This window comes from Amphiprion ocellaris, chromosome 20 (genome assembly GCF_022539595.1).
Source record: "Amphiprion ocellaris isolate individual 3 ecotype Okinawa chromosome 20, ASM2253959v1, whole genome shotgun sequence".
NCBI classification, from domain to species: Eukaryota; Metazoa; Chordata; class Actinopteri; family Pomacentridae; genus Amphiprion; species Amphiprion ocellaris.
The window spans coordinates 24763142-24777573 of NC_072785.1; the positions used below are offsets into that span (position 1 = coordinate 24763142).

Below are 14432 nucleotides of genomic sequence, written 5' to 3' on the forward strand. Positions count from 1 at the left end.
TCATCTGATTACCTTGAACTTGTTCTTGTTCTTGTTTTTGTTTTTGTTTTTGTTTTTTGGCTACCTTAAGTGCAAAAATTGCGTCTCACAATACAAAATGAACAACAATTTAAAAAATATATATATAATAATAATTATTAGCATATAATAATAATAATAATAATAATAATAATAATAATAATAATAATAATAATAATAATAATAATAATACAGTGTATTAAATCTTGCTTTATTCTCAGGTCTTTAATTTGGAATTCAGTTGTTTTTTCCCCTCAGTGTATTGTACATCTATTTTACATGTGCATTTATCTGATTAACTTGAACATTATTACTTTTTTTAAAAAAAATCTTTTTAACAATCTTAAGTGAAAAAGTATGTATCTGATATTGTCAGTTTCGGGTCAAAAACACACACATAAGCGGTGTTTGTCCCAGTGGAAGGCTCCATAGCTCAGATGTCAACACTAAGTGGGTTTTTCGCTCCTCTCTTCTCCTGCAGAGGGCAGTTTCTCAGCTGGGAGGCCGGACTGGACGGAGCTTATTCCCGGTGAGGAGCAGCGGAGGAGCGGACAGACGCTCCCAGAGTTAGCTCAGCGGGCTAACTGCTGCTAGCTCAGCCTGAAGGCTAAAAAAATGTTTACTCTCCGCGCCGCGCTGACTGACCGGGACGGTAGCAGAGTCGGAGGATCGTGCCATGACTTTCCAGCGCCGCGTTGTTGATGTGTCCGAGCCTTAAGTTATGCTCTCACGAAAGAAAAGCAAGAACGAAGCGTCGAAACCAGCCGAGGTACACGGGAAATATGTGAAGAAGGAAACGTCGCCGCTCCTCAGAAGTAAGCGCAACAAGTTAGCATGCTAGCTCGGGTTAGCATCAGTTAGCCCGCTGGTTAAAAGTGCATAAGTGTCAAACCGGAGCCTGCTAACATCACCCAACAGGCTGAAGTGAATATTTGGGAATATTGTCTCACGTTAACGTGGCTCATAAACGTGTAAACAGTTGTTTATTGTAAACAAACAGGCTGCTAACAGCGTAGTTCAGTGCTAGCTTAAATGCTCATCTACTTGCTATGTGAACGTCAGCTGCGTAAAGTTGTGAGAAAACGGATGTAAGTTTAATTTATGGCAGCTAAACTAAAATATTCAATTAATGACAAGTTTATCTTTATTAGACCTTTACTTTCAGCTTCATATCAAGTGAACTGATTTGTTGTCTGAGTTGGTGCCAGTTAGCCTGCATTTGTCCGTAGGTTGAACTGAGTGGATGTTAAATAGACAGTTTCCTTTAACTGACATTTAATTTTTGTGATGCAATCAATGTTTACCGTTTAGCACTGAGCTCATATATAGCAAGTACTACTAACATTTACCTAAGTGGAAAAAATATGCTGTTGAAAATAGGACATTACATTTAAATTTTGGTTAAAAGTCAACAAGCTTATTATTATGGCTTCTGTCAGTGTAATGTTGTGTTTTATTGTTGTGTTATTATTGGTGCATTTAATGTAGTTGTTGTGATTTTTATCACATACATTGTCGTTAAATTGAGTTGTTGTTTCTATACTATACAACACCATAGGACTCCAACTACCTATTTTTTTCGTTGTTGATGTATTTATTTGTTGTTTGTAGGGTTGCACGATACTGGGTGAAAATATATCGTAATAAGTTGTTTTTCTGCGTTATACAATGCAATCTGAACAAATACCACATGATTTAAATAACTCTATTTGGAAAGAATGTATTAAATGACAATGATTGGGGTGATTTTTGACAAGAGAACATCTGCATTAATAAAATAATTTAATAAAGGGCATTTTAAACTGTTCTCATAATCAAAATAGCTTTTTGCTTTCGATGGCATTCAGATTTGGCTTTATACAGAGCTCAGTGGTGCTGATTTAAACAAATTAGTTTTGTTGTATTGTGTGATGGCAACAATTGCAAGACACCGTCAACATGTTTATGGTCAACATCATCCTTTCTGTAGCCAAAATGCTTAATACAACTGACAGAAAGAAAGTTATACTTTCTAAACAGAAAAACATCTTGTGTCCAAGAACTTTGAATCGGAGTAAATAATGCTCTATGAGACAGACTTTTCATGTAGATTAGTCATGGAACATGAGAATCGTGTGCATTTTCTTCTCATATCAAGCAGCAAAAATTTCTTCATGTGCTTCATGTGTTTGAATAAATTTGAAGTCCCATCGCACTCGCTGTGTTAAAATGATCAGTTGTGCAGCTCTGGTTGTTTGCTCTATAAAATCTAAAAATGGTGAAACGTGGATCAGTGTTACCACTAACCCAAAATGATGTCCTGCAGTGTCTTGTTTTGGCCACAATCTGAATTTGCTATATTGGATAAGTAGATTGCATTTTAGAACCATTTTGAAAGTCTTGGACTGTATTCTAAACTGTTCTCTTTGGATTATGCTTTCTAGTGATGCTTTTGTTGTACAGTGATACCTGCTCAATCTGCTGTGAAAGTAGGGATGGACCCGAATATCCGAATAGTCAGTCGTGACAGTGGTATCCGAATGTTAATTTTGAGATCCGAATATTCCTCCGTCCGTCACCACCCTCCCCGTTGGCCGAATATCCGGAGCCCAGAAACTGCTATTCGGGCCAGCCCTATATGAAAGCTGAACATAGTTTATGTTAATTTTTTTTACAGCAAATCAGACGTTTGAGTAGAAAGCCCCTGATGATTTGAGATCAAATAACTCTTATTAGATCTTTAGCTGTCTGTAGCTAAAGCACTTGTAGCTGTGGTGGAGGGAAAATATTTCAAGCTTGAGTGCCTCCAGTTGTACGTCTAGTATTTGAGCAGGTGCTGGGGTTATTGTGTCGACTATTTTTAACATTTGCATTCTGCCTGTTCACCTGGTTGCAGATCTGATGCCCTCGTTCATCCGCCATGGACCCACTATTCCCAGACGAACAGAGGTCCCTCTGCCAGAGATGGGGCCCTCTTCCTACTCTGTGCCACCCAGCCGGGAGCCCGTCGGGTCCCGTAACAAGAGCGTCCTGCGGGCCCCCGTGCAGAGACCTCCTCATGAGGTGGCCCGCCGAGAAAGCCACCGCATGTCTGCACCTCCATACCTGCCTCGGAGTCTGGGAGATCTGTCCCACGAGTACGGAGGCTCGTCACAGTCCTTCCTCACAGACGTGAGCCCTATGTCTGAGAACGGAGACGCTGCTCGCTATTATTACCCCTCTGAACCCTATTATGACAACCAGCAGCACCAGCAGCAGCAGCGGCAGCAGCCTAGGAGGGTCCCAGAACGCTTTCCTGAGGACTATAGATACTATGAGCACAATGAACACAACTTCCAAAGACTTCCCCGACAGCACACCCCCCCAGCTCCAAGCAGACCCCCGTCAGGTAAACATGACATGTGTTTGACTTCTTTTACAGAACTAGTTTAATCCCATATGAGTAGGAAAGCACCCAGCATGTAGTCTATCCTGGAGGGTTTATAATTCACATTTTTAAAGCTTTTTATCTGCAAGTTTTGTCGTTTATAGATGAATGAAGTCACACCAGCACGCCTGCACTGTTTCAGACTTATCTTACGAGGAATGTTTTTGCAAAAACCCAGCCAACTTCTCTGAGAAAACTTTGCAGTTTAAATAAAGCGACCGCGCTAATGTATGATTGCGGTTCTGAATGTTACGAATTGGGTTTAGACCACACATCGGCCACTATGAAAGGAATGCAAGCCACTGGCTGTCAAGCTGAAAAGAGCAATTTTATTCCAGTTTTCCTGAGGAATTAGATATTTTTATCTCACTGCTCTGCATTGTACACACCAGTATGATGTAAGTGTGTAATTTCCTTCAGATTAAATGTGTCGGGGGTCACAGGAATTTTCCAGCCCTTGGAGCGAAGTTGAACAGGCATTAGAGGCTCCGCATTTTTCACCTCTGTTTGCCGAATCTTTCTGCTGGCAAACCCGTAATTTGCAGACCGCCCTCCAGTCAGATGTCTGAGCCTCAAACTGCTCACTGCTATGAATCATCTGCAAACGTATGCGCTGCTCTCCTGTATAATTACATTTCACACTTTATGCTGCTCAGGCAGAGACGTTTAAGAGGAGTCATCCGTGTAATTTTGGCAAATTCTTGCTGTTATTATCAGCTTATGTTTGTACTGTAAACATGTAGTTTGTACAAGAGCTTGAAAATAAGGCAACGTGTGTATTTCTTATGTTTATAAAATTCCTAAAAATATGGGTGTTTATTAGCGTTTACTTAAAATAGGAAAATACATGAACATTGACATTTAAAAGTAATTTAAAATCTGGTTGAAATTATGCATAGATGTTTTTGTCTTGTTGATCACACATGATCAGCAGCTTATTGACCTTATCTCCTTATTTTTCTTTGATGCAGAAGAATCATATGTTTAACTGTGAATAGCCATGTTTCTGTAAATAGTTTTTCCACACATTTTGATGTACTAACAGTTAAAGAAAACTGCAGAATTTGAAATGACTTTCCCAGTTTTGCGAAAAAGATTTTACACTCACTTGACTGTTTTTTGACTTTCTTGTAAAAGTGTCGATGCGCTTCATGGGCGATGGAAGCATCTTTTCTGAACTAAGGTAGTGAACATTTATCTCACATGAATGGTCAGCTAATACCAGATAAGGTGAAAGAATTATTATGACTTTTTTCTTTCGTCTCTGCATTTTTCTTCTTCTTTGTTGTTGTTTCTTCTTCTTCTTTATGGTTACTTAGCAGTTGGACAACAACTGAGATGTGTTCCAGATCAAATACTTTTTCTTTCCAGCCCTTAATGGACTTTATAATATAATATGCATACAATTGGAACATATTACGTGGTCATAATATGTGTCAAACTTTACCTCAAACTTGTTTATATCCGCACGAGACACTATGGTGTATGGGATGTAACTTGGCAGAGGATTGTGGGTCAGAATGGCTGGAGAAACATGCCGGCTTGTACTCTACAAAATCTGACCAGATGTAGCAGGACACCTGGTATTTTTGGCATACTGTATTAAGACATACTAAATCTTATTTACTATGTAATGTGGTCGTACAGATGTTTGAACATACTCCTGATTTGGCTTCCAGCTTCTTCTACTGTGCATAACGTAGCCTGTACCACCACCTTCTGATGATACTACACAGCCCAGTTTGTTCACTTCGAGGCAGTTAATGAAACGAAGCCTAGGTTAGATCATCTTTTTTCAAAAACTGTTGTTACATGTCAAAATTTCACTTCAAATTTGCTTGGAAACACAACTATGGACTGCTAGAATAGTCATTTACCACATTAACAATGTCTGGACTGAATTTATGATTAATTTAATGTTATCTACATTGAAAAAAACTGCTTTTCTTTTTAAAATAAGGACATTTCTAAGTGAACTTTTAAACAATTGTGTATGTCTGGGTCAAAAATATCCATACAGCAATGCTAATATTTGGCTAAATGTCCATTTTCTGCACACAAAACAAATCATTTATTTGTTGTTGGAGATTTATATTTTTGTGTATAGCTGAATTGATATTATTAAAGTGCCCACTTTGTGTCTTTGATACAAGCAGCACATGGCGAGGTATAAATCTGGACTATTCCTGACTGTCTCCAGTGAAATTCCTGCGATGCGCTGATCGAGCTTTAGGTCTTCAGTGAGTATTTTCCTGGAGAAAAGGGCAGAGATGATGATGATGAGGTGGAGGAGGAAGAGGAATGCATTTCTGCGGAGCACTCGCACATTCCATCCCTTCACTCAGCAGCTGGCAAAGAGCTCCGGCTCTGTTGCTGTCACTCTCGTGCAGAATTTATCAGATCGTAGCCGCCATTTTGCTGGGATACTTGGATTATCTGCACGTTCTCTCGTGTTTTCAGACTTCTCTCTCTCTCGGTCCCTGCTGGCTCATTTGTTCACTCGGTCCGTCCACACAGCTGTCGGCTCAGCATTCCTCGCTGACGTTATTCCCCAATAAAAGTCCGGGACCTGTTGAATGAACCCACTCTGCTGTCTGCTCTTATGCAGAGTTTGGGAGTTCAGCGGTTTGTTGAAAGCGCCTGTGTGTACGCCTGGCCATGCAGAGCTCTTCACCTTCCTGTCCAAAAGTAACAACACTCCCATTTCCTACCATTCATCAGACAATGTCGGTCAGAATAAGATGCTCCGTCACAACAGAGTTAAAGGGATTAAACAACCCTGTCCAGAACCGCAGCGTTGCTTAAAGCTGCATCCGTCATGCTTTAGGTAGTGATTCATAGCATTCCTCTCTTATCCTGCTGTATATTCAGTTGCCACATCGGAATGACCTTTTTTAAACGCCTTACATTCCTCTGCTTTAACCCTCTTGTTGTCTTCATTTACAGGCAACAAAAGATATTGTTTCCTTGTCTGAAAAAAATCCAAAAATTCAGCAAAAAAATTCCTCAAATCTCAGAAAATTTGCAAAACCTTCAGGAAGAAAATTTCAATAATTCCTTAAAAGTTTAAATATGTAAATATTTTCAAAAAATGAGTAAAAATCTTCCAAAAAATCCTTAAAATATCTAAAGTGATTACATATATATCAGTAAAACTTCTAATATTTTCTTTAAGAACATTCACATAAAAATCAACCAAAATCCAGCTAAATTTGCTGGATTTTGGTAGATTTTTTAATGTGAATGTTCTTAAGAAACATTTTTAACATTTCTTTTTTCCACCAAAAAATGTTCAAAGATTTCCCAAAAATGTTGAAAATGTGGACATCAGAAGTTTCACTGTGAAAATCTTTTTTTTCCCCCACATTTTCAAACTTTAAAACAGGTCAATTTTGACCCGCAGAACAACACAAGGGTTAAGTGACATTTTCCCACACATGCTGTTTTTTAAGAAATTTCTCAGAATATTTCTCCATTCCCAGAGGAGCTGTTCACTGGCCAGCTGCTCCTCTGTATGTTTGGTCAGACATCTCTCCCTCCGCCTCAAGCTTTCTAAAAAAGACTGTTTGTTTTCCTCCAGCCATAGGGCGAATACAGGCCAAGTCTCTGGGGAACCTCTCCAGTCTGACGGGAGAGGACCTCCCCCTTCCGGCTGGTTGGACCGTCGACTGGACCATCCGTGGCAGGAAGTACTACATCGACCACAACACCAACACTACACACTGGAGCCACCCTCTGGAGAGGGAAGGGCTCCCTCCAGGCTGGGAGAAGGTGGAGTCTGCCGAGTTTGGGGTCTACTATGTGGATCACATCAACAAGAGGGCGCAGTATCGTCATCCGTGTGCTCCGAGGTAATGTCATCAGGCTGCTTTACACTGCAGTAATCGCCCCTGTGAGGCTTTTCAGGGCAGTTTTCAGGGTTGGTACATCTCAACGGCCCTAAAAAAACTGCTGTCTGATGTTTGATGCTGATTGGTTAAACTCAGAGAAGACGACAACAACAAATGCCATTTTTCTGGCTGCTTCATGTCCTCTATGAGTAGCAGTCTTCTCCCCCTGAAACATCGGCATCAACTGCATAAAACAGGCCCTAGTGTTTGATACGTCATTTGTTTGTTCTGTATTTTTTTAGGACCAAAACATCCCTTTCTTACTGGTGTTAACAGACGACATCACATCTCCCCTGTTCTAGCTTCCCTCCACTGGCTCCCTGTCCGTTTTAGAATTGATTTTAAGATTTTACTGATCACTTTTAAAGCTTACCAGGGCCTTGCCCCTGGCTATATTTCAGACATACTAACCCTGTACTTCCCCTCATGTAGCCTTAGATCCTCAGGTGGGTCCTTCCTAGTTGTTCCAAAGTCGCCCTCCTCGTTGTTCCAAAGTGGAGGCTTAAATCCAAGGGTGACCAGGTCTTCTCCATCAAGGCCCCTCGACTTTGGAACGACCTGCCTTAGGAGATAAGGCTCACCCAATCAGTAGATCCTTTTAAATCACTTCTTAAAACTCACTTTTTTAGACTCACCTTCCTGTAAAGTTCTCTTTTATTTCTCTTTTATCACTATGTTCTACCTATCAAAGCACTTTGTGAATCTTCTTCTTCTTCTTCTTCTTCTGATAGATAGATAGATAGATAGATCTGTCCTCAAATAACAGAAGAAAAACAGCATTTTTGTTTGTTTTTACACTCTTGAAAGAATTGAAAAACATATATTCCAAAGTCCAAAAACAGGACGATGTGAAATTTGGCCACTTTTCATTGCTGTGATCCCAAAAACTCAAGCGACCCCCAGAAATAAAAAATAAATAAATTAGGTAAATGAGCTCTTTAAAGACATGCTATTCACAGAACTTACAGGGAATATACAATCAGATTTTGTATTGAAAAGGATAAAATATTTACATTATTGCACTCAAGCACACACTGTCACACGAGGGAAACTGTTCAATCACCGCTTCAGCAAAATGGAAATATAATCACTGGCTGCTAAATCACTGACTCACCTGCAATAACTAGAAATAGCAATATTTAATACACATCCCTTGACTGTTTACATACAACAGTATTGCAGTAGTGTAATATAACATTTGCACACAGAATTTATTTGTGTTTCTAACATTTTTTTTTATCTTATTTCTTTTTTATTCTATTTTTTTTGTTTCATTTTTATCTTATCTCATTTTATTAGTTTCAGTTGTGTGAAGGGAGTTCACAAAATAAGAATTTCATCACTCAGGGTAACCACTGTGTGTGACAAGGAACCTGTCATTTAAAACTCTAAAAGCTACTTTATTAATAAGAATAACTTTAGCTGAATATGTGCTATAGAGACAGGAGTAATCATCTTCTCTCTTTAGAGTGATCGATTGAACAGTTTCTGTCTTGCAATCACGTCTTCTGTTTGTTTTTTTTCAATAGGTACTGTGTGTTGTCGTTTTTATGCACTTGAAGTTGGTGCAGTTGTTGCAAAAATGATTACATCACCTCAAGAATTATGTGGAAACTTTCTGAATGGTCCAGTTAGGGGACTGGACCATTAAAAGTCCACCCCACCTCAACTTACTTAAATAGTTTTAGGTACATTTCTACTTATATCCTGCAGTGGAACAGTTCCTGCTAGGGAGAAAAGTGAAAGATGTTGAATTTTGGAAACCCCTAACCCTCTGAACCTCAAGTAGTTAGGTGTAGAGAGAACTCCGAAATCTCTTCTGTGCAGTGAAACACAATTGCAATGCTATAAATGATATTTTAAATCAAAGGTAAATAAAATATTTTGCATTAGTTTGTTTTTAAAAAGACAGAAAAACACAAAATCAACATGTACGGCATTTTACAAGTACCCAGAAGTGTTATAAATGCTGGAAAAAACATCAGCTCCACATCCTAAAGATAGGATATTTGACTCAGCCTATTTCCATTGTACAATCTGTACAAACAACTCTAGAAAGATATTTATTAATAATATATAATACACTACATTACTGTATCTTCCAACAACTTGGAATATAATGTAATTTGGGACAAATTTGAATTTTCCTGCAAAAACAGCTTCAATTAAAACAAAGCAAATATCAAGTCATTTTAAATTTACCACCAGAAACTTCATTTTGCCGTTTATCTTTAATTAAATACTCCTGCATTTAGACAAACCTGACATTTCTACATGACGTTTACTGACCAAAAGACTGGAGTAGCTTTGAAGTAATCAGATTGCATCGTTAATTCCAGGAAAATTTAGATGTTAGTTCATTTAAAACCGACAGTTCCACTTGGATTTAGTTACATCAGTATTTTTTAAAAAGGTGTAAAAACCCCGTGTTAATGCCATTCTGCATGTATTTTGTTGATATATATGTTGTTTTTTCCCCTTGATCTCCCTAATTTGTTTCCATAATTCCCATGTACTCTGAGTAAACACAGCCAGCAGTTCATAGAAAAAATCTCTTAATTTTTGTCACATGATTGTTGGTTTCAGTCGTGACTTCTCAGTTAAGCCAAGGTTTTTATGATGTCTGTTACATGCAAATGTTTCATTTTTGAAACATTTTTTAATGTAGAATAACGTCATTTTGATGAAATATCGCAGTTGTCGGCTTCCTTTTGATAATTTTTCCCGGTGTGATCCCATATCATACATAATGCGTTCACAGACTGTTGGAAAGTTAAATAAATAGTACAATTTTATCAATTATAACAAGTTAATGCCTCTATTTCTCTGCCTGTTAAAAGCCTTAATGTCATTGGTTTGGTTTTAAATGAACAAAATAAGACGTAAACACAGCATCTGTCTTTTCTTCCTGTCCCAGCGTTCCTCGCTACGATCAGCCGCCTCCACTTCCACCTCCTGTGACTTATCAGCCTCGTCCTGCAGAGAGGAACCAGCCGGTGCTCGTACCAGCGAACCCTTACCACACCGCCGAGATCCCCGACTGGCTGCAGGTGTACGCTCGTGCTCCGCTCAAGTAAGTAGCGCGCACGCAAAACTCACATCAGTGTCGGCTTCATGCAAAGATTATACGTCAGGAGTTTCATTTAAACCAAAAAAAGAAGGAGAATGGTTGTTTTACAGTATGTAATAGGTGACTTCTGCACCTCATCAAGGTAAACTGATGACAGGTGGAGATACTTCTGCTGATGAAGGAATCACAAGAAAGGAGGAATCAGTGAACGTTTAAATTATTCTTTGCTGGGGCAATGTTAAATTCACTCTATGTTTTGTTTGTGACATTTATGTATATTTGTAAATAGAGATACCTTTAAGATTTTTAAGACTTTAATCTTGCACCTTCTGCTATGTTTGCACTGAAAAAGAGAAGCTCTCCAGTCTTGTACTCTGTATAATGACAATAAAACACATTCTATTCTATTCTATTCTATTCTAAATACCACATATCTATCTTAATGGCCTTTCAGTGCAATGTGGTTTAGATTTTCTATTTTAACAATAGACCTCAAATAAAGGACAAAATTAGACAAAAATAAAAAGAAGTTTTAGGTAAATTTTCCACTTCTTTCAAATTTCCTCTGATCCATATCTTGAATCCCAGTTGCAAAAGTTCCTTTTAATCAGGAAGATTTTATAAATAACATCATAGCAGCAAATTAGAGCTGTGAGAGCCCGACTATTCTTTCCTAACAGCTCCAGTCAATATTAGTATTAAATATTTAAATTTCAAATGTGTACGTGTCAAAGGCCAAAAAAAATATTTCTTTCCTGTTAAAAGTCCTTTTTATACCAAAAATAATCATGCGTTTGTATCTCTTACGGCATATTTTTGCTAAATGTGTCGCTATTCTGAACCCAAGCAGTTTTTTGTTTTTTTTTTTAACTTCTGTCACATTTTTATTCATTGTGAGCTCATTTTTCACCTCAGTATGAAATCCTGCACCTCTACAGAAAGAACACAACCATGACTAGAAGTAGAGAGAACTCAAAAAGGTTTTCTGTGCAGTATAACACAGGAATTGCTTTATTTACAGCCTGCAGTTCAGCTGAAAACTCCCTGAATTTTTTTCATGTGACTGAATCATCATTGGTTTCCTTGTGGCACAGAGGAAGTCAGGATCTGGTGCAAACATTTTATTTTATTATTTTTGGTGAATATTTAAATAAGATATGTTGAATCAAGTGATTTTGATGAAATATCAGGATTTCAAGTTTAGATTTCTTAAAGTTTCCCAACTGAACATTATGTCCTAGATGATTAATTCAAGCACTGTTGGAAGGTTTAAAATCTGGCAATCTGTTTTTTTTAGTTTTTTTCTTCTACAGTTTCTGGGTCTAATGAATGTTCTATGTTTGTTAATTTTGTAAAGACAATGTGTTTGTTTTTTTTTAACTTGCAGTTTTTGGGATTCAGAGGGTTAAAATCTGTTGCACTTAAACTGAAACGTGTATTGTGGTCATGGTGTGCCTGCTTTCCTGTGCTCATGAACACTATAGATGATCAAAAAACAGCCCGCCTTTTGAAAATAAAATCATCCTCTTTCCTTTCCGTCAGGTACGACCACATCCTGAAGTGGGAGCTCTTCCAGCTGGCCGACCTGGACACGTATCAGGGGATGCTGAAGCTGCTCTTCATGAAGGAGCTGGAGCACATCGTCAAATCGTACGAGGCGTACCGGCAGGCGCTGCTGTCCGAGGTGGAGGCTCGCAAACAGCGGCAGCAGTGGTACGCCCAGCAGCCCAACAAGAACTTCATAGGGAACATGTGATGTGTGTCGCTGCCACTCCTCTCTGAGGTTTCCACAGTTTGGCAGCGGTCGGCGCTCCCTTTGAAATCATGATCGACTCCTAATTGCCTCTTTACCAAACACATCTGTGCCTTCGCTTGATCCAAATATATCAGCCAGGAAGTCAAGACTCACTTTAACGGGGGCCTCGTCCCTCTGACGTGACACTCAACTTATGAATGACTGAATAAAACACTAGAATGAAGAACGAGGAGGCTGCTTGCGTTGTCTTTTACAGCCACCGACCGGAGAACTGTTTTTAAGACTGAGAAGCAACGAGTCTGAAAAAAAAAACCTGCTCTGGATATTTGTTGAAAAACATCCTGAGATTTGTGCCTTTTAATAAAATAAAATGCAGCAATTTTATAACGTCTGCTCATATCATGTAAACACACCGGCTTATCCGTCATGTTTTTTTTTTTTCCTGTGGGAGAAAGCAACAGGCAGCTTCTTCTAATATGAAACACTTCATTCTCCTTTGCTTTGTTTCCCTCATAAACTGAAACCAACCTCTGATACACTAAACAAACTGTGTGCATTGTTGTTTTTTTAATGTCGTACTGTGTACTTTTTACGACAATCCATGAAATCCTGAACAGGGAATTAACTTTTGATGAAAAGACCTTTTGAGCAGCTCTTGGCGATGCTGTAAATCAGGAATATTCTTCTGTTTTGTGTGTTTAATGAAACATAAATAAGCTACTGGAGCATTAAGTTGGACAAACAAGTGCAATTCAATCTCCTTGTTTCATTCTTTATCTAATATACAGTGTTTTCTTGAAGTTCAGTTTCTCAGAAATGGTTTTAATTCTTCATCAGATTTGGCTCCTCTTAAGATACAACTGGAGGCTGTTGTGAGTTTACGACTGGGACAGTTGTGTAACTTCCAAAAATATTAAATTAAAATCGTTTACAATGTCCTGACAGGGTGCTTGGTTGTAGGTTTGTAAAGAACCCGCAGCTTCTGTTTAGTGAGTCCTTGCAAAACAAGTCTCAAAGAGTTTGCATGTAAATAATTTTGTGGATTGAAAAGGAAGGAAACAAACATAAATTTACAGTTGTTACCTCCTGCTGCCTGGCCATTATATTGTAATTATAGCAGATGTCTTTAAAATAACACAATAATTTGGTGAATCTTTACCTCATCTGACATTTATGGAGCTTTACGGTGACTTTCTGCTTGTTTGGGTTCACATTTAGCAGCTAAGAAGCCACATATTTCCCTTTTAGGAGATAGTGAGAAAATATTGGTTCAGGATACGTAGATGGAAATCCTCTGTCTGATAGTGGACGTTTTTTTGATCTTACAGTGATCTGGGGGCTTTAGATGCCATTTTTTATTATTTCTAAAGACCCCCGTTGGTGAACGTCTAGTTTTTAACCTCATTGACATGTACATATGGTGTTTTTTTAATGCTAGTATGCAGGTGTTTCTGCCTGGAAACTGCAGCAACGTCCAGAATTTCACACGAAACAAACCGAAGAAATCGATTTCTGGCTTCAACATTTCATGATTGAAATACTCCAATAAGATGTGTTTCTGTGACAAAGTATAACTTTGTACTTGAGGTGCTTTGGACTTTTTGGAAAAAGAGGTGACACACTTTAATGGAAGAGGTTATCGAATCATTTCTGAGCATTTTACTGTTACTTTTTTCAATTTCCTCATGTACAGCTTCAATACCAGCTGACATGAAAAGGTAATCTGACTGAGAAAGCTTCCTGTTACTTGACAGGTTTATGGAAACGTAGCTGGTGTGTCTCATCGAGCAGTTCTATAGCATTTGAGCGGAGTTGTGGGTGAGCTGGTGTGCTCAAGCTGCATCCAAGTCAAAAATCGAAAGTTTTAATGGAAAAAAAAAATGGAAATATGTCATTTTGATACACTGAGATGAGTTTTTAGGGGCTTAATCAACAACCTAGGTAATATACACTACCATTAAAAAGTTTTATTCATGTGCTAACATAACTGCACAAGAGTTTTCTAATCAATTAGCCTTTCAACACCATTAGCTAACACAGTGTAGCATTAGAACACAAGAGTGATGGTTGCTAGAAATGTTCCTCTGTACCCTTATGGAGATATTCCATTTAAAATTTCCAACTAGAATAGTCATTTACCACATTAACAATTTCTGGACTGGATTTCTGATTAATGTTCTCTTCATAAAAAAACTGCTTTTCTTTCTAAAATAAGGACATTTACAAACTTCTAAACAGCAGTGTATGTTGCAAAAACAGCATCAAAGCTCAGTATTTTATCTCTGACTTGAC

At 38.3% G+C, this 14432-nt stretch overlaps 1 protein-coding gene across 1 annotated transcript; it reads left to right on the top strand.

The window, feature by feature from the left end:
• Nucleotides 1-532: 532 nt before the first annotated feature.
• Nucleotides 533-13084, top strand: sav1 (salvador family WW domain containing protein 1). The gene is made up of 5 exons (XM_023293745.3): nucleotides 533-833; nucleotides 2894-3385; nucleotides 7005-7275; nucleotides 10232-10387; nucleotides 11927-13084. Exons 1-5 carry the CDS (start codon nucleotides 740-742, stop codon nucleotides 12138-12140), a joined length of 1227 nt encoding a protein of 408 aa, XP_023149513.2. The 5' UTR covers nucleotides 533-739; the 3' UTR covers nucleotides 12141-13084.
• The last annotated feature ends 1348 nt before the right edge of the window (nucleotides 13085-14432 follow it).